The sequence below is a fragment of the Lampris incognitus genome, chromosome 6 (genome assembly GCF_029633865.1).
Source record: "Lampris incognitus isolate fLamInc1 chromosome 6, fLamInc1.hap2, whole genome shotgun sequence".
Classification (NCBI taxonomy): Eukaryota; Metazoa; Chordata; class Actinopteri; order Lampriformes; family Lampridae; genus Lampris; species Lampris incognitus.
Window position 1 is genome coordinate 21,410,059 of NC_079216.1, and position 21,480 is coordinate 21,431,538.

A 21,480-nucleotide genomic window follows, 5' to 3' on the forward strand; every position below is an offset into this window, starting at 1 on the left:
GGTCCAATGGATGCAAAGTCCGTAAAGCGCCTATCAATCTCTGACAAGATGCTCTGAACTTGCGCCTCATAATGTGAATTACCAAGCTGTGCTGTGTCGTTACCCTGACGTTTAAGTTCTGCCTGCATGTGAGCAGTTTTGCAGGTCACTGCATTGCAGCCTACTTGACAGCAGTCGGAGCTTGCTTTTAAACGCGTTCACTGAGCTGATCATGTTTATTACGCGTTTATCCTTTCCCTGTAGTTCTAAATTCAGCTCATTCAACATGCTGGTGAGATCGGTTAGGAATGCCAAATCCAAAAGCCACTTGTTGTCCTCTAGCTGTGTATATTTAGTGAGCTTGAGAAAATCTCTGATTTCAAGCAACAACTCACTGAATCTCTCCACAAAATGTGTCTCTGCTCAGCCACCTTACATCCGTATGCAGCAACAGATGTGTGTGTTCTGCCGAGAACTCAATCTTCATAGCAATATCCATTACTTCTTTCATGTTTAAGATCTTCCCACACAGCGCTTAATGATGAATTATGTAATGATAATTAAGGAAGTCGGGGAAAGAGTCACTTTGCTTGCACAATCCAACGAACCCATTAGTACGGCCTACCATAGCAGGTGCGCCATCAGTTGTAATGCAGATGAGTATAAAAGGGGTAAGTTTATTCTGGTTAACGAATTCCATGGATCCTTGAAAAATATCTTCGCCTCTAGTCTGTCCTTTAAGTGGCAAAATAGTGAGCAGCTCTTCTTCTGCGCTCATAATGTCGTCAAAGGCCATTCTAATGAAAATGCAGAACTGCGCCACATCCGCCATATTGGTTGACTCGTCGAACTGGAGGGGAAAACACTCACATGCCTCAACGTCCTTCTTCAGTTGCTCATGAAGACTCCCGGCCATCATTTCCTCACAGCGCCGTTTGACAGTATTCCGGGGTAGTTGAACGTCTTTAACGGCATTCACAATGTCCGTTTTATTCTTGAAATCACCGAAGAGTGCAGCCGCAGCCACAGAAAACGCCTCTTCCACAGTTTAGCAAGAACATGACTGACGCGATGCGACGCTGTCGTTGCAGCCTCACCCTTGGCGCTGGGTCTCGTAAAAATGGACTGCTGCGTTGCTAGCTGAGACTTCAACTCCTGCAGTTTCTGGTTGGTAGAGCTGTTTTCACTGGGAAATCTGTATCACGGCTTTTGGGCACCGTTTTAAAATGGCGCTCCCAATGACCCTTCTTCGGTATTGACCCTTTGCACGTGACGTTACGTCCCACTCGCGGGGAATATGAACGCCATGACGGACGGCGGGAAGTGATAGACCGGGAAATTCAAAAGCGAACAACAAAAAAAAAACAAAATATTGCGACGGATGAGTAGCTATTATAGTTTAAATTTAAGTGATGGCTACCAATAGTCAGAGTAATGTTGTGGAGTTGCCCTGTGAAGTGAGTCACCTTGTAGGACGGCACAAAGAGCGATATGTGGAGAAGCTAGCGATAGCAGGGTTAGCTAGCGACCCGTACCTTCTTCCTACCGATGTGTTCACGGATCTAGCAAAACCGTCCAGTCTGCCCGAGTTCAATCCACACGATCTGTACCACTACGTTACCAACGGAGTGTCCCCACACACAGGTGCTGACCTAAAAGCACACAAAGTCTGGATGCTTTACCAGTTCTTTGTAGCTGGTTGGGTTACAGAATCGCGGCGCAGATCAGACAGATGGATTTTGCGTTTGAGTAAACGAAAAAATAAGCTTCCTCCCATTCACTGTGGAAATGATAAGGTTTCGATCTTTGGCTTCTGCCACTTTTGTTGTTTATCGCTGAACACACACAACAAAGTTAAAGAGAAGTCGGTCTTGTTACCGTTAGCCGCGGCTCTCGTCTCTCCACTTTGACGCTGAGTTACGTCAGAGCTCGCGAGTGAGAGACCAATAATATCTTGATTGATGTTGAATCTGACTAATACAGGACCAGTGCTGACCTTGCCTCTTCATGGTTGGTCAGATTCGATGTCAATCAAGATGTGACCACAAGGGACTGCCGATTTTTTTTTTTTTAAATCTAACTCAATTCTTCGAAATCATCTCGCGATCGACTGGCAATCAGCCCGCATCGACTGGTTGGGCACCCCAGCCTTACAGGATGAAATCCTGGAATTTGACAGAATTTATGCCACTTCCCCATCGTCTGACCTATTAAAAAATTGTCTTTCACGACAAACCGAAGTTGACGTTTTGTCAACTGGACATGCAGAGCACCTCCTTTTGAAATCACACTCCGATAATTATGAACAGGGGGATAAATCCAGAACTATTGCACATCAGCTTCACCAAGCATTGGCTTGTCAAACTGTAGTAGACATTTGTACTCCCTCGGGTCTAGTCACTACTGACCATGATGAAATAAATGATACATTTCATAATTTTCATTCAAAATTTTATTTCTCTGCCCCCCTGAAGATCCGTCATTAATGGGTTCTTTTTTTCCAAAAACGTGACATCCCCTCCATTGAGGTGAATGTTAGAGATAGACTTCAGGAGCCCATCTCTGAAATTGAAATAATGCAAGCAATTGGAACAATGCAGAGTGGCAGGTCTCCGGGGCCAGATGTTTTCCCAACCGAATTTTATAAGAAATTTCTTTCCCCACTGTTGGCTAAAATAGTTGGTGAATCATTCAGTGCTCACTCTTTCACTCCGTCATTATGTGAGGCCTCAATTTCTATATTGCTTAAGAAGGGTAAGAACCCCCTTTAGTGTGCATCTTACCGACCTATCTTGCTACTTAATACTGATGTGAAGATACTGGCTAAAGCCTTAGCTCACCGTTTAGTGACACTGCTTCATAATTTCCACAGAGCAGACAGGATTTGTCAAAAACAGGCACTATTCTTCCTGTTTTTAAAAAAAAATCTTTGTCATCTTTATAACATTCTTTATTCTAAGCCCTCTCAGACCCCAAAGGTGGTGGTATCATTTGATGTGAAAAAATGCTTTCGACTGGGTGGAGTGGGACTACCTTTTATTAACTTTGCAAACATTTGGCTTTGGTGATAATTTTATATCCTGTGTCAGATTATTGTTCTCGTCCCCGAAGGCCTCAATGCTACAAATGAAAAAAATATCTTACTCTTTCCAGTTACGCAGAGGAACTGGACAGGGGTGCCCATTAAGCCCCTCTGCTCTTTGCAATAGCAATAGAAACTCTGGCCTTATCCCTGTGTAGCGACCACAACATCCGTGGTATTCATAGAGACAAGGAACATAAGGTATCACTTTTTGCCGATGACCTGTTGATTTTGGTATCTGACCCCTTAATCTGCATCTCTAAAATCTTGACAGTACTGAAGGATTTTGGATTTTTTTTTCCCCTGGAAATAAACGAAACTTTACATAAAAGTGAACTAATCCGAATGAACTCCGTGGCAGATAAATGTCCACTTAGCTTCATTCCTTTCAAGATTGTTGTAACACGGATATGAATGTGTGTGTGTGTGTGTGTGTGTGTGTGTGTGTGTGTGTGTGTGTGTGTGTGTGTGTGTGTGTGTGTGTGTGTGTGTATATATATATATATATATATACTTAGCACAAAAAGTAAGGAAATTTGTGTTTGGTGGATTATTTCTTTGTTGTAACAATGCTTCTTGGCAATAAATCTTATACCGTTGAAAAGCCTGTTTATTTCTCTTTTAAATGGTGCCACAGTTGTAAGGAACATGCATTTGTGGGATGAGCAGCAGAGCTGAGTATGTGGGTTGCGCCCATGAAAAATTTGCCAAATCTTCTTTGCCAGTGCCAAACAGCTTATTTTGCTGTTGCTATTGACTCGTGTTTTGAGCTTCTGGTACTCCAGGTGCTGACAATCACGTGCCTGATATAAGATTTATTGCCAAGAAGCATTGTTACAACAAAGAAATAATCTACCAAACACAAATTTCCTTACTTTTCGTGCTACGTTTTTATATATATATGATCTTTTTAAATAATGTAACTTTCTAACTCCTCTACGCCATACTGAACTTGATCTGGAACGGTGGTCTGGGCTCCTTATTTATCTTGCAGGTTGTGCAGTCAAAATTAATATCTTGCCCAAAATTTTATACCTCTCTCAATCTAAGCCAGTATATATTAAAAAGACATTCTTCGCTTTGCTAGATAATTTTTTTCCACAAAGCGGTCACAAAGCGGTCCTTCAGAAAAGCGGTCCTTCAGAAATTGAGTGAATTTGGTGGAATAGCCTTACCAAGTTTTCAGCCATATTAATGGTCCTGTAATGTAAGAGCACTGTCCTTTTGGCAGTCTAAGTTCACAGGCACCGAAATTCCATATTGGTTAGCCTTTTAGATGTCATCTGTCTCTCATTTATCTTTGTCATGTATCACTTCCCTACTCAGCACTCCCTTGGGCTCACCCTATATCCAAATTTACTAATAACTCAGTCATATATGAGTCTGTTAAGATTTGGAAACAATTTAGACAGGCTTTCAAATTTAAAGATATCCCTATTGGAACGCCTATTACAAAAAATCGGTCTTTTGTCTCATCTATTTCTGATGGACCATTTGAGCTTTTTAGACTTAATGGAATATTCACTTTGAAGGACCTATTTATAGATGATGCTTTTGCATCTTTCGATCAGCTGTCTTGAGAAGTTTAATTTGTCTCAAAGTCATTGTTTTAGATATTTGCAGATTCGTGATTTTACTTGATCTAAATGTAATTGTTTCCCAGTTTTGCCTCCAAAGACCCAATTGGACCACATTCTTGAAATTAATCCTGCTGAAAAAGGGTATATCAGTAAATTTTATTATGCAATTAATACTGTTGGCCAAATATCACTTGAACCCCTAAAAAAATCGATGGGGGAATGATATGGAAATGTCCAGTTCAGAGGAAACGTGGGATCTAGTAATTAAGAGCATGGACTCCTACTCTATATGCACAAGACATGGCATAATCCAGTTCAAAGTAGTGTACTACCTTCATTAGTGCAAAGAGAAATTGGCTAAAATTAACCCAGATTTAGACCCAACATGTGCAGGTGCAAATAAGCCACTGTCAGTCACTTACATATGTTCTGGTCCTGCCCGAAACCAAATCAGTTCTGGCATTCCCTCTTTGAGGCTTTGGCTGTTTTTTTACGTTTCCCACTTGAATCTTCTCCTCTGAGTGCCATCTTTGGGGTCGTTCCAGCTGGTGCACATTTAAATGTTACTCAGGCAAACATGTTGGCCTAAACCACTCTATTAGCTAGGAGATTGATACTGTCCAAATGGAAGGAGGCTTCCCCTCCTATTTTCACACATTGAATTACAGATGTTATGCAGTCATTGAAATTAGAAAAGATCAGATATACCATGAGATCTATACCCAAATTCTACTCGACATGGAAGCCTTTTTTAGAATTTGTGGAGGAGTTAGATGCTTGGTTGGTGGCTGGGGTTGGTGAGCTTACAATCTAAATCTCAACCTTCTCTCTTTTATTCTCTCTTTCCCTTTTGCTTATTTATTTGCTTATTTTTTTTAGTTGATTTTCCCCCTTTTCCTTTGTTCATTTAATTTATGGTTTTACTTGTTTACTTTGTTAGTTTTTGTTATGGTTTAATTTAATTCATGTTGTTTCGGGTGGCATGTCAAGCGGGGTTGGAGTTTGGTGGGAGATTTGTATGGGTCTGTGGGGGTCAGTGGGCAGTGGGGGGGGGGGGTGTTGTAGTTTCGGGTCCATTGTTTGATTGGTTTGTGTTTGAAAATTGAAACTAAACTTTGTTTAAAAAAATCTAATTTCAGATTGTCTGTATGCATGCTCAAAAATCCAGGTAAGGAAATCACAGAAAATTGAATCAATTCATCTGGACATAACGTTTATTGAGGGAAACGTTTCATCACTCATCTAAGTGACTACTTCGGTCTTAACTGACTGCAGGTATCCCCACCCTTATAAACAGCACAGTGGCATAATGACCAAAACCAACTATCAGCTTCATATGCAAATTACCATGACCATAAACTAGAGTTACAATGGCCATGTGTACTATTCAAGGAGGATTGGGGAATAGTTGCAATCACAGCATTGTAAGATGGTGAGAGATGTACTTGTGCCCCCCCCACCCCCCTTGGTTCAGAGATGGTTGTTCCTTCTTCTCATAGATGACCTCTTTGACTCCCCATTCAAACCAGCGTTCCTCCCTATCAAGGATGTGCACATCCTCATCCTTGAAAGAGTGGCCCTGGCCTATAGATGGATGTAGACTGCAGAGTCCTGGCCTGATGCATTAGCTCTCCTGTGTTGTGCCATCCTCTTGGCCAGCACCTGTTTGGTTTACCCGATGTACAAGTCACGGCAATCCTCCCAGTACTTAACAGCGTGCACTATATTGCTCTTTTTGTGCAGGGGGACGCAATTCTTGCGGTGGGCCAATTTCTGGCACAATGCGTTTTGGGGTTTGAAAGCAACTGAGATGTGGTGTTTGGAAAATACACATCTCAACTATTCCAACATTCCCACCCTATACAGAATCACCACAGCTTAGGCAGCTGTGAAGCAGTTAGAACAGGACAATGTTATTGACAGACTTTTGTACCATAAATTATACCCAGGAAAAGCTACACCTAGTCTGTATGGTTTACCTTAGATACATAAACAGGATGTGCCATTGTGGCTTATTGTTTGTATGACTAACTCAGTGAGATATAACATCTTTACGTTTCTGGCATCTATTCTTAACCCGTTGGTAGGCAGTGATGAACATCACATTCAGAACTCTATGGATTTTGTCAATAAGGTGAGGGACATCATTATGGAGGGGGATGAAACGATGGTCTCTTATGATGTTAAGTCTCTCTTCACATGGGTTCCTGTTGATGAAGTAGTGGAGGTAGTCTGTATGAAATTACAAAACGACCCCACCCTTAGCAACAGGACCACCCTTAACACTGATCAAGTGTGTCTGCTCCTGAAGCTGTGTCTTCAGTCCATATATTTCACATACAGGGGGCAGTACTGTAGGCAGAGGCATGGGTGTGCTATGGGTTCCCCAGTTTCACCTGTAGTGGCCAACTTGTATATTGAGGAAGTGGAAAAGATGGCTCTGATGTTCTATTCAGGGACACCACCTAGCCATTGGTTCAGATTTGTGGATGACACCTGGGTTAACATTAAATCTCAGGGCGTACCACATTTCACCGACCACATTAACTCTGTGGACAACCACATCAAATTCACCAGGGAGGATGTGAAAAATGACATGTTAGCCTTATTAGACTGTGAAATTGCAGTTAATGGGGGCATTTGACTGTTGATGTTTACCATAAACCAACACATACTGACCAGTACTTAAGGTTTGACTCACATCATCCACTGGAGCACAAACTAGGAGTCATCAGGACACTGTAACACCAAGCTGACAACGTCCCCACCAATGCAGCAGCTGGGGAAGGAGAGAAATCCCACATTAAACAGGCCCTGGTTGTGTGGTTATCCTAACTGGGTGTTTGACAAAGTCAGGAAGACACCCAAACAGTGCACCAGCCGATCGAAGAGAGGAGGAGGACAACAGCTGCCTAAGAGTAAACCAGTGGTGATTCTGTGTGTGGCAGGAGTGTCGGAAAAGTTGAGATGCGTATTTTCCAAACACCGTGTCTCAGTTGATTTCAAACCCCAAACCTTGTTGCACCAGAAATTAGTCCACCCCAAGGATCAGGTCCCCCCGCACAAACAGAGCAATATAGTGTACGCTGTTAAGTGCCAGGAGGATTACCGTGACTTGTACATCAAGGAAACCAAACAGGTGCTGGCCAAGAGGATGGCACAACACAGGAGAGCTAACACGTCAGGCCAGCCAGGACTCAGTCTACAGTCTACACCATCTACAGGCCAGTGGCCACTCTTTCACGGATGAGGATGTGCACATCCTTGATAGGGAGGAACGCTGGTTTGAACGGAGAGTCAAAGAGGCCATCTATGTGAAGAGGGAATGACCATCTCTGAACTGGGGGGGGGGTTAAGAGTACATCTGTCACCATTTTACAATGTTGTGATTGCAACTATTCCCTAATCCTCTGTGAATAGTACACATGGCCATTGAAACTCTAGTTAATGGTCAAGGCAATTTGCATATGAATCCAATCGTTGGTTTCAGTCGTTATGCCACTGTGCTGTTTATAAATTTGAGGGATACCTGCAGTCAGTTGAGACTGACGAAGTCACTTGGACGAGGGATGAAACGTTTCTCCCACTAAACGTTGTGTCCAGATGAACTGATTCACCTTTATGTGATACTCTTCCCATTGTACTACTTTACACACACCCCAACTGTCTACATGTCTGACTCTCTATGACTCTCTCTGTCTCTGCCTGTCTTAATCTGTTTTATCTCAGAGGTTTTTGGACGAGGCTGGAGAGAGTAGGCGTAGCGAGGTGGGGGTGAACCGGTGGACATACTGGTTTGTTTGTTACTAATCTGTTCTGACATTCAGGTGCAGGGGAAGTTATTTTGATATGATTATTTGCATTAAAGTCACGAAGGCCTTGCTAATGGTAACAATAACATGTGGTGTCTCTAGGCAGGGGTATAAGGAACAGTCGGTAGCTCTGTACAGAGTATGTTTATTTATATTATGTTTATTTATATTGTCTGTAAAGCGAATCTTTCCAGTACCTAATTTTAGCTCATTTTGGGTCATTCTTGTCAAAACTGTCATTTTTTCATTACAAATGCGATGGAGCCTTGTGGTGGCACTTTGCTTTTTACTAACTCACAGGTTTGTTTTTAACCTTTTCTTTGTAGGTTTTTTGCCCTCAACACTAAAATAGCCAATAAAAGCAGACATCTGACTGTAGGTCCAACATGAGACGATGGACAGTCTTGCTTTTGCGGTATTTTGATGCGGTAGCATTTGAATGTGGAAATATTTAAATGCTACCGCATCAAAATGGAGTGGGTGGAAGGAGTGTCAGGAGTGGTTTGTGACAGAAGGGTACCAGCAAGAGTTAAAGGGAAGGTTTACAAGATGGTTGTGAGATCAGCTATGTTATATGGTTTGGAGACAGTGGCACTGACGAAAAGAGCGGATGTGGAGCTGGAGGTGGCAGAGTTGAAGATCCTAAGATTTTCACTGGGAGTGACAAAGCAGGACAGGATTAGGAACGATTATATTAGAGGGACAGCTCAGGTTGGACGGTTTGGAGACAAAGCAAGAGAGGCAAGATTGAGATGGCTTGGACATGTGTGGAGAAGGATGCTGAATATGGAGCTGCCAGGGAAGAGGAAAAAAGGAAGGCCAAAGAGGAGGTTTATGGATGTGGTGAGAGAGGACATGCAGGTGGCTGGTGTGACAGAGGAAGATGCAGAGGACAGGAAGAGATGGAAACGGATGGTCCGTTGTGGCGACCCCTAGCGGGAGCAGCCAAATATAGTAGTAGTAATAGTAGTAGTAGCAGCAGCAGCATTTGAGTGTGGAACCACAGGCGTGTGTGTGTGTGTGTGTGTGTGTGTGTGTTTGTTTCTTGGGGGGGGCTGTCTTAACAACATTGTTCTGAAACCTGCTGTTTCCTTCTTTCTAACAACGAGGCGTTCTAGAAACTACCAATGTGTTGAAGTATTTCTGAAAAGAGTGCTTCGGTTGCATGTTGCTGGATTTAAAGGGGTTTTACTTTGGAGCTTATCCCACTCACTGCTGGGGGTAGCAGATCTCTCTCTCTCTCTCTCTCTCTCTCTCTCTCTCTCTCTCTCTCTCTCTCTCTCTCTCTCTCTCTCTCTCTCTCTCTCTCTCTCTATCTCTCTCTTTCTCTTTCTGTCTCTGTTGTAAGAGGGTGGCCAGGTCGGTCTTCTTCCTGCACAGAAGGCGCTGACTCTTACAGTGTTGACGCTGGCAGACAGTAAACAGCTCTGTCAACCAGGAAATGGATCATAACTGGATGACAACCAAGAGTGCCCTGAGTGGCAAATCCCATTGGTTCTGGATAAATTCTCATTGGCCAGTTTTTTTTAAAGCATGCAACTTGATTTTAAGTGACCAAATGATTGACAAGGACCAATAACCACCAGCACCATTTAGGACTGCAAAGAGCAAAAACATGGAAGTTCTGATAATGCTCATCAGTGAAGCTCCTCTGCTTGGGAATTCCTTAAATTCACTGGCAAGTTGCAAGCCAACATTAGTGGGAAATTCAAGTGCCCGTCTAAAGGGAAATATAAAGAAACATGAAAGTTTTGCCATTCTGGTATCCATCCAAATGTGCTATGTTTTTACGATAACATGTTTTTTCAGTCTCTGCAAACCTGGTCGTTGTTAGAATACGCATGCCAGTCGTCCTTATAGGCCCGTGAGAAAATGTGGGTGAGGTGAAGTGGGTGTAGCGAGTTACGTTTTGTCATGGTGACAAACTCGTTTTTCTGGACGTCGCTCCGCTGCCTGGGAAAAGGTGTCTCTAACACATGAAGGATGTGTGGAGGAAGGAGGAGGAGGAGGAAGTAGGTGTGGTTTGACTTTCAGAAATATTCCCACAGTTCGTCTGTCTGAAACAACCTGAGTTGTTTGATGGACATATCTTATATACGTTCATCTTATCTCGCTTTTTATTTAACAATGCTGTGGAAATTTTAATGGTGCGTGTAATTTAAATGATATTACTTTTAAACCAATCAAAAAAATTATTGTTGGGTAAAATATTTTAAAAAAAATAGGGAATCAGGAACAATTCATCATCATTTCTTTCATGTACTCATGTGCACAAGACACAAAATTCTGTTTCCCCCAGCCCACAGCACTGCGACACAAAAGACAAAAACACATCCCAAATTCCCCAAAAACTACACCACCAAACACACAAAAACAGAGAGAACAAAGCAAAAAAAAAAAAAAAAAACCACACAGTTAACTACACAGTCCACTCAGTGCAACACAGTCCAAAATTCCACTGTCCAGGAGAACGAACGCCAGCCAGGATGACTGCTGGAACTGCCGGTCTGCATGGGCTAGCACTTAGCTTAGCCTGCCCCGCCTCCGCATCCTGGCAGACTACCCTTGGTGTTACCTCTTCGGGTGCAGCTCCAGTCAGGGCCGTGGTCCCTGTGCCCACTGCACACATCAGACCAGGCTCCCCAAGCCGATCCAGCGCCAGCTCTCCAAACCGTCAAACGAAGACAAAACATACTTAGATGCAGACATGGACAAAGACACTGCATGGGTAGTACTTGGTGAGGCCGCTGCAAACGTTCGCACCCCCATCTTCCCACACTGGTACTGGGTGAGGCCGCTGCCAAGGTGAATTCATGCCGCCATGTCCCCACAGCAGAAATAATAAATGTAGTTATGTAAAATAAATGTTAAAGACATCAAGTGTATTGAATAAGATTAGACAACACATTAGACAGTATGTAGCCCTGTTAGTTTGTCCCTCCCTCAGTGGACTTGGTGGCCTCGGACAGTGTATTTAATGTCAGGTCCGACTGGTTCATCAGTTTGTTAAAGGTTGTATCAGTAGTAGAGCTGCAGATGGTGCAGGCTTCTATACACTAATAAACACACACAATTAAACACACATTCTGTGCAGATCTGTACAGAGGCTGGAGTAAGTGGGCGGTGTATGATCAGGTTGGTGAGGTTGTCCCTGTTTCGTAGTCCTGCTTGCTGTAACAACAAGACGGTAATCTGTTAATCGGGGTCTTAGACACGCAGACACACAAACATGCAGGGTCACGTTAGTTTTCCCGCCTTCTGTCTGGTTTTCCCTCACAGGCGCTCACACAATCATGCAGTTCTACACACCAACAAACACACACACTCATGTTCTCTCTTTCTTTTCTCTCACACAATAACTCTCATAGAAAGACACACAAAAGCTTTGTTGTCTTGCTGTGGTCAGTTGCTGTCTCGGTTTTGTGGGACAGAGTCAGTCTGTCAGTGTGTGAAAGGTGCCATCACCTTCTGTCTCTGCAAGACAAATATGGGCCCACTGACAAATATTGTAAATGCAAGACTCTTATTTTGAAAGACACACAACTGTAGACGCGCAAATGAATGCATGACCCTTGACTCTGGAATGTTTTGCCAAATGAAGTAATGATGATGGCTTGATGATGGATTATATGTATTATATAGGGCTTTTGTAGACACCCAAAGCGCTTCACATTGAAGGGGGTAACTTACTTCAACCACCACCAATGTGTAGCACCACCTGGGGGATGCACGACAGCCATTTTGCACCAGAACGCTCACCACCATCAGCTTGAGGTGGAGAGGGAGGAATCATTGAGCTAATTACATGGGGTATGATTAGGTGTCCAGATGGAGAGAGCCAGGTTGAGAATTTTGCCAGGACACCGGGGAACCCCCTACTCTTTGCAACTGGAAGTGCCATGGGGTCTTTAATGACCACAGTGAGTTAGGACCTCGGTTTAACGTCTCATCTGAAGGACAGCGTCTCCTACAGCACAGTGTCCCCATCACTGCACTGGGAATTTTTTGTTTTTATTAGGACCAGAGGGAAGACTGCCCCCTACCACCAACACCACTTCCAGCAGCCACACAGTTTTCCCGGGAGGTCTTCCATCCAAGAACTAGCCAAGCTCACACCTGCTTAGCTTCCGTCATGCACCAGAGCCAGGGCACATTATGGTATGGCTGCAGGCAAATAAAACTTACTACTACTACTACCTTGAAATGCTTTATTACAAAAGGCAAGTGTTGGTTAAAAGTAAATCAGAGTTTAATCACCTTGTGCTAGTAAATTTGACTTATGTTATGGACTGAGAGTGGATAGGAGCATGTGATAAGCTGAAGATTATAATGATAGCTGCAGGACCACTTTAACGGAGTGACTATTTCATGAAATGTGTTTTTTGTTGTGAATTTTATTTTTCTTTAAAATGTAATGGGTCATTTTTATCTAATTACTACAAAATAACATAAACTACTTATTCTAATGACAATAGCTTAAAACTTGCTGTAACCTTTATGTGCAGCAGTTTACTGTTCTGGAAAATGAACTGTAACTATTTTGAATTGCACTGTCTCTGTCAAATAAAATGAACAAAAATTTAAAAAGTTTTATAGCATCAGAGTTGGAGTACCAATTTCAGTACAGGTATTTGACTTTTTCCTTGTTCTGTGCAAATTGTCTGTGTCAGTCTTAATGATCAGTTGTTGTAAATTAGTGCTAATGTTTCTGTGCAGTTGGCTGCGGTGCATCAGGCTGTGATGCATCAGGCTGCTGCTGCTACATCAGTCTGTGTGTGTAGCTGGTTGATTCCAGGGCAGCAGTGATTGTTGTCTTTCGTTTACATTTTAGAATTGGACTTAGATTTAGACTACTTTCATTGTCATTGCCTCATATGCATGTCATGCATACAAGGGAACGAAATTATGTTTCACAAGGACCACAGTGTCACATAAAAGCAAATAACACACAATAAATATTAAAAACAAAAAGTGCATTGAAAGCAAAAAATACTTCACAGACCTAAACATCACAAGCACACCTGACACAGACAGTGAGAAAGATGGTCAAAAAGTCATTATGTGGAAGGTCTAAGTGTTCAGGCTGTTGAGGAACCTCACAGCCTGAGGAATGAAACTATTGCATAGTCTGGTGGAGGCAGCGTGGATGCTCCGGTACTTTCTGCCAGAGGGTAGGAGGGTGAAGTGGATGTGGGAAGAGTGGGTGGGGTCCTTCACGATGCTGAGAGCCTTCCGGGTGCACCGTGCATAATAGATGGCCTGGATGGATGGGAGAGCAGTTCCTATGATCTTTCCAGCTGTCTTCACTATCCGCTGTAGGGATTTGTGGTCGGAGGCCTTGCAGTTCCCATGCCAGACAGTGATACAGCTGGTCAGGATGCTGTCTATGGTGCCTCTGTAGAATGTAATGAGGATGGGTGAGGGGAGACGTGCCTTCTTCAGACACCGCAGGAAGTGAAGACACCGCAGGGTCTTCTTGGAGAGCACAGTGACATGTGAGGACCAGGAGAGGTCCTCTGTGATGTGAACTCCCAGGAACTTAACACTGCTGACTCTCCACGTCCATACCATTGATGGTCAGAGGGGTATGGTGGGCGTTGGTCTTTCTAAAGTCAATGTTTAGGAAGAGGTTGTTGTTTTTGCACCTCGTCACCAGTTGAGCCACCTCCGCTCTGTATGATGATTAATCGCTGTTGCTGATGAGACCTACCACTGTGGTATCATCAGCAAACTTTATAATGAGGTTGGAGGTGGAACCTAATTTTGGTGCCTGGGTGTCTGTTTCTCTCTAAATCCGAATGTCAGCATGACAGAGAGATCAGTGCCTTGAAGCAGAAATGACAGAAAAAGGATGAGTGCCTGGATGAGGGGATGACAGGAGGAGGGGGTGAGAAGCTGAAGGAAGGGAAGGCTGGAGATACTAGAAGGGTTGCCAGAAGCAGGGGAGCCAGTAAGGCAGGAAGGAGGAAAAGACTTGAGAGAAATATTTGAGGAAGAGATGACACATGAAAGATGATGAAGCTCTGAGGAATGATTACTGTGTGTGTGTGTGTGTGTGTGTGTGTGTGTGTGTGTGTGTGTGTGTGTGTGTGTGTGTGAGCCTGTGTGGTTTTGTATACATTATGTATATGTGTAATGGTCCTTGGCTATATTCACACTACACTATTCTGTATATTGTTTTATATGGGCTTATTTTTACTGTACATAAACTCCAAGTCCTCAAAACTTCTATTTTGATTGTTTTTCTTCTATTGGTTTGCACAAAAATACAATAATCAAGTACATAAATACATCTTTCACAAGGAAGGAGAGAAAAAGGATGTAAGAAGCCAGAGGAGGGCTTATAATGAAGCCTCAGCATATCAGTAAATTTTAATCATGACAAAAAAATAAATAAAAATGCAGAATAAATAAATAAAAGATAAGAAAAACAAACACATAAACAAAATAAAAGTAAAAATTAAGATAAAGAAAAATCTACTGATCTCCTATCCTGAAGAAAAAAAACCCCACTATGCTTATTGGCATATTATGGCTTATTATTCAAATTATGCCATTTTATCCCTGTCACTTCTTTTGATACCTACTTCTTTGTTTTTACATTAAAGGCTTAATGATTATATAAATTAGTTCCAAATGAAAATCCAAGGCAGTTCAGGTCACTGGGTTGTTTTTTAAAAGTAAGAGTCAAATGTCCAGCAGGGTAGGTGCAGTACAATCTTGGATGTAGATATTTTATCAGAAACATACCATAATGCCCAATAAGTACAGGACCGTTAATAAGGGTTTTCTTTTTCTTCCAGGGTTTTGTACTTTGACAGGGTTTCTCCTCTGCCAGGTTCTCCTGATGCACCTCCCATGTGACCCAAAACCAAATAACACTCCATCTTTTCATCATAATCCTAGATTCTTACCTTGTTCTCACTGCAGAGGTTATTACATTATGGATCACTTACACACTTCCTCCATCCCTGACTTTTTTTCTTTCCATTTTGAAACCAAATATCTGCTGCAGCACTTCTGAACATGAATTTACGCCTGCATGTCTTGTTTCCTATGGGAAAGTTGTGCTATAAAACGGGGCTCTTGCACTCTCCCCTACAGAGATAAAAAAAAAAAAGAAAAAAAGAAATCAGATGTTTGGTGTGTCCATTTGTGTCTTGGTTTGTGACTGGAGAGAGAGCTCTCAGAGAGATGCCAGGCCAGCAATATGCACCATCATTATCAGATTAATGTTGAGATTCTACTCATCTGCCTCATCTTCATCTCTTGCCTCCCAGCAGGACTTGGAGTAAGGTGCCTCTGTCGTCAGCTTAGTCCAACATTAATTTTAATGTTCCTTAAAAACCAGTGTCATTACCTCAGATAATTACAGTTTTCCTCCATGTCATGGCCAAATTCATTCTGGCAACTAGCATGGATGCTAGTTTATTTTTATTTTTCATTTTTGCTCTCCCTGAGGTTTCTTCCTATTTTTTACTCCTTAAAGGTTGTTTTTTTTTAATTTTTTTTAGGGAGTTGTTTCTTATCTGATGTGAGGGTCTAAGGACAGGATGTTGTGTTGCTGTAAAGCCCCCTGAGGCAAATTCGTAATTAGTGCTATTGGCCTATACAAATAAAATTGACTTGACTTGCTGAATGTTACAACATAACTGATCATGATATATCTTTTAACACTGAGGGTAAAAATGTATATTTTACCAAAAATAAAGCACAAAGTGCATCTGCGGTTACAACCACAACCACAATCTGTTTTTAGTGTTTTCAAAATCATTAAGTGTCTCTTGCATCAAATACTCTTCTCTTTCTCTTCGCAGGACCTCAGAAGAGCTGGAGTCTGATGCTTCCATCCGTTGTCATGGAAACCGAGGCCAGTCATATGCTGGAAGCGGCCCTGGAGCAGATGGATGACATCATTGCAGGTACGGTAAAACTCCTCTCAACCAAATGGCCTCGGGATTGAACATTGTGTTCAGTTTATCAAACATTCTGATTTTCAGGAACTGCATCGCCAGTCTCCCGGTCATTTCTCACTTTGTTTTTCATTCTTTGTTCTCAGGTTTTACACAATCACTCAGCTTTACTCTGTACTCTGTCTTTTATCACTCAAAAATTCACAAGTACAACAAAGAATAAAGTTTCACGAGTAAACCAATTTTATTAAAAATACCACACAAAACAACTTCCAATGACTAACCCTTTGAATTGCAGGGTAGCACATATCAGAGACAGGGACACATTTCATAAAAGCAAACTTTGAGACTTCGAACTTTCAACCATCAACTGCAATGTGCGCGGTACCATACTCCTAGAAACTGCAACAGTATAAAATTAAAGACAATAGAATACTTGTCTTATAATTATATTCAAATATACAATATACTAAAACTCATTTGACAAATAATATAAAACTAAAATGGGAGGAGGAATCAGAATTCAAGGAAGATGTGTACTGTACACTTCCACCAACTCAGCTGGGAGTTTTGCTGGAGTTTTGTCGTGGAGGGCGTTTTGCTGGAGTACTGTATTGGGGGGAGTTTTGCTGGAGTTTTGCATTGGAGGGAGACCCTGGCAGCTCCATATTCAGCATCCTCCTCCCAATATACCCAGCATCTCTCCTCCATACATGTCCAAGCCATCTCAATCTTGCCTCTCTTGCTTTGTCTCCAAACCGTCCAACCTGAGCTGTGCCTCTAATATACTCATTCATAATCCTGTCCTTCTTCGTCACTCCCAGTTAAATCTTAGCATCTTCAACTCTGCCACCTCCAGCTCTGCCTCCTGTCTTTTCATCAGTGCCACTGTCTCCAAACCATATAACATAGAAGAAAGAAGAAGAAAGCCACTTTATTTTGTGACTGTAATCTTACAACGAATTGTATTCTTACAATGAATTTGATCTCTGCATTTAACCCATCCCATTGTATAGGAGCAGTGGGCAGCTGCAGCACCCGGGGACCAACTCCAGTTTTTCTTTCCGTTGCCTTGCTCAGGGGCACAAACAAGAATATTAACCTGAACATGCATTTCTTTTTGATGGTGGGAGGAAACCGGAGCACCCGGAGAAAACCCATGCAGACAGAGGGGGAACATGCAAACTCCACACAGAAAAGACTTGAGACGCCTGGGGTTCAAACCCAGGATCTTCTTGCTGTGAGCCGACAGTGCTAACCACTGGACTACCGTGCTGCTGCTCTCACTACCATCTTGTAAACCTTCCCTTTAACGCTTGCTGGTACCCTTATGTCACATTTCACTCCTGACACTCTTCTCCACCCACTCCACCCTCGCTGCACTCTTTTACTTTGAACAGTCGACAGTTGACCCCAAGTATTTAAACTGATCCACCTTCATCACTTCTACTCCTTGCATCCTCACCATTCTGCTGTCCTCCCCTCTCATTCACACATATGTATGTATTCAATCTTGCACCTACTAACTTTCATTCCTCTTCTTTCCAGTGCATACCTCCACCTCTCCAGGCTCTCCTCAACCTGCACCCTACTCTCACTACAGATCACAATGTCATCTGTGAACATCATACTCCATGGAGAGTCCTGCCTGATCTAGTTCGTCAACCTGTCCATCACCATTGCAAACAAGAAAGGGCTCAGAGCCGATCCTTGATTTAATCCCACCTCCACCTTGAACCCATCTGTCATTCCTACTGCACACCTCACCACTGTCACACTGCCTTCATACATATCCTGCACCACTCCTACATGCTTCTCTGCAACTCCCAACTTCCTCATACAATACCACACCTCCTCTCTTGGCACCCTGTCATATGCTTTCTCTAAATCCACAAAGACACAGTGTAACTCCTTCTGGCCTTCGCTATACTTCTCCATCAACATTCTCAAAGCAAACATCACATCTGTGGTGCTCTTTCGTGGCATGAAACCATACTGCTGCTCGTTAATCATCACCTCTCTTCTTAACCTAGCTTCTATTACTCTTTCCCATATCTTCATACTGTGGCTGATCAACTTTATACCTCTGTAGTTGCTACAGTTCTGCACATCGCCCTTGTTCTTGCAAATTGGTACCAGTATGCTTCTTCTCCACTCCTCAGGCATCCTCTCACTTTCCAAGAGTGTGTTAAACAATCTAGTTAAAAACCCCACTGCCATCTCTCCTAAACATCTCCATGCCTCCACAGGTATGTCATCTGGACCAACTGCCTTTCCACTCTTCATCCTCTTCATAGCTGCCCTCACTTCCTCCTTGCTAATCCGCTGAACTTCCTGATTCATTATCCCCACATCATCCCACCTTTTCTCTCTCTCATTTTCTTCATTCATCAGCCCCTCAAAGTACTCCTTCCACCTTCTCAACACACTCTCCTCACTTGTCAGCACATTTCCATCTCTATCCTTGATCGCCCTAACTTGCTGCACATCTTTCGCAGCTTGGTCCCTCTGTCTAGCCAATCAGTACAAGTCCTTTTCTCCTTCCTTAGTGCCTAACCTGTCATACAACTCACTATATGCCTTTTCCTTTGCCTTTGCCACCTCTCTCTTTGCTTTACGCTGCATCTCTTGTACTCCTGTCTACTTTCTTCATCTCTCTGACTATCCCACTTCTTCACCAACCTCTTCCTCTGAATACTTTGCTGTACTTCCTCATTCCACCACCAAGTCTCCTTGTCTTCCTTCCTCTGTCCTGATGACACACCAAATACTTTCCTAGCTGTCTCCCTCACTATTTCTGCAGTCGTTGCCCAGCCATCCGATAACTCTCCACTACCACCCAGTGCCTGTCTTAACTCCTCCCTGAACGCCACACAATAATATTCCTTCTTCAGCTTCCACCATTTGATCTGTGTGGCTCTGTCTTCACTCGCTTCCTCTTCTTGGTCTCGAAAGTCATGCTACAGACCACCATCCGAGGCTGCCTAGCTACGTTCTTCCCTGTCACCACCTTGCAGTCTCTAATCCCTTTCAGATTGCACCTCCTGAACAAGATATAGTCCACCTCTGTGCATCTTCCTCCACTCATATGTCGCCCTGTGTTCCTCCCTCTTCTTGAAATATGTATTCACCAAGCCATGCCCATCCTTATTGCAAAATCCACCACCATCTGTCCTTCCACATGTCTCTCCTTGACACTATACCTGCCCATCACTTCCTCATCACCTCTGTTCCCTTCACCAACATACCCATTGAAGTCTGCTCCAATCACCATGCTCTCCTCCTTGAGTACACTCTCCACTATGTCATTCAACTCACTCCAGAATTCTTCTATCTCTTCCCAACTTCCTTTCACACCCAACTTGCGAGGCATATGTGTTGATAACATTCATCATCACACCTTTGATATCCAGCTTCATACTCATCACTCTGTCCAACACTGTCTTCACCTCCAACACAATCTTGAACTACTCTCCTTCAGAATTACCCCTACCCCATTTCTACTCCCATCCACACCATGGTAGAAGAGGTTGAACCCACCTCATATGCTCCTGGCTTTACACCCCTTCCACCTGGTCTCTTGGACACACAGTATATCTACCTTCTTTCTCTCCATCATATCAGCCAGCTCTCTCTCTTTACCAGTCATAGTGCCACCATTCAAAGTTCTGACTCTCACCTCCACACTCCTACCCTTCCTCTTCTCTTGCCTCTGGACATGTCTTCCCCCTTTCCTTCTCCTTTGCCCAACAGTAGCATAGTTTCCACCGGCACCCTGTTGGCCAACGGTACCGGTGGCAGTCGTTGGTAACCCAGGCCTTGACCAATCCAGTATGGAAAATCTGATTTATGATCTGGGATAGGCTTGAGCATCCCCACGACCCTGAGTAAGGATAAGTGGTTTGGATAATGAATGATGAATGAATGAATGAACATTTGATTTGGCAAAGGCTTTACACTGGATGCCCTTCCTGACATAACCCCCCCCCCCATTTATCCAGGCTTGGGACCTGCACTAAGAATGCGCTGGCTTGTGCATCCTCAGTGGTTGGGTTGAAATGGATAAAAAAATAACTGGATATAAAAGCTTTAAGGTTTTTAGTCAGTTTTTGCTAGTCTGTAGCTGTTTAGTATTATTTTAATAGTGGTAAAGCATGGCAGTTTAGCAGCACTAGGGACACATTGTAAGATATGAATACTTTTTTTTTGAATGAGTTTGGCTTGGGACAAGGTCAGATAGGCTGGGGGGTTAGGGTTTAGCAGCTCTCAGCATCTTTGACAATGCTATAAGTGAGAAACAAACTGCCAGAGTAAAACCTTGGCTAAGGACATACCAAATGACCTCTTCCTCCCAAACGACATGTAATTCTTTGAGAGGGTGTAAAATCCTTTCATCATATGTATTTATACTGTATATATTGGTGTCTCCCTGCCTGCCACCCAATGAATGCTGGAATAAGCTCCAGCATCCCCACGACCCTGACAGTGGGATAAGCAGTTCAGACAATGGATGGGTGGATGGATATTTATATATTGTGTTGTTAATTAGTGGACACAAATATAAACGCTTAAGCCACTGATAATGCTCACTTAGAAATGAGGCTGTCCGAGCTTTGCAGGATGAAAAACTTAAATTTTGGATTTACACACCATTTATGCTTAGGTTTTCTGCAAGACTGTTTAAGAGAATGTGTTCCAGCACAAAAGTTGGTTTCTTGGAACCCCGAGGTCTTGCTGTAAGTGACACAACTGAGCCAAGTCGATGTAAAAGAGCTTCATGTAGGTTACTGGTGAAACAACAGAGCCGGTTTCACTCAGTGAAAGGAGGCGGGGCCCGAGACATGCGGCAATTTATCAGCAACTGTAGTCATGGCTGAGGGATTAAATGTGACAGAGGCAAAACTCTGAGATCACCTCACGTACGGGTCAGAGGGATCTGGTCGAGTGTGTGAGTTTTTTGAGTTTATGTACCCAGACATACATGTCCGTCTTGTTCCGGCAGGCAGGTCAGCACTGCCAACATGATTAACCTAAATGGGGTAATGTTTGTGTGTTTTTGTCTGTGTCTGTGTGCACGCACGCGTGCAGAGAGGTTAATTATTGAGCAAATGAGC

The 21,480-nt window shown here is 43.0% G+C and overlaps 1 protein-coding gene across 1 annotated transcript in view; it reads left to right on the forward strand.

Moving 5' to 3' along the window:
- Positions 1-21,480, forward strand: part of ppfibp2b (PPFIA binding protein 2b) — a 186,647-nt gene that overhangs the window by 38,836 nt on the left and 126,331 nt on the right. The window contains exon 2 of the mRNA XM_056282718.1: positions 16,271-16,375. Within this exon, the coding sequence (XP_056138693.1) occupies positions 16,294-16,375 (82 nt within the window). The 5' untranslated portion in view covers positions 16,271-16,293. The remainder of the gene's footprint in view (positions 1-16,270; positions 16,376-21,480) is intronic.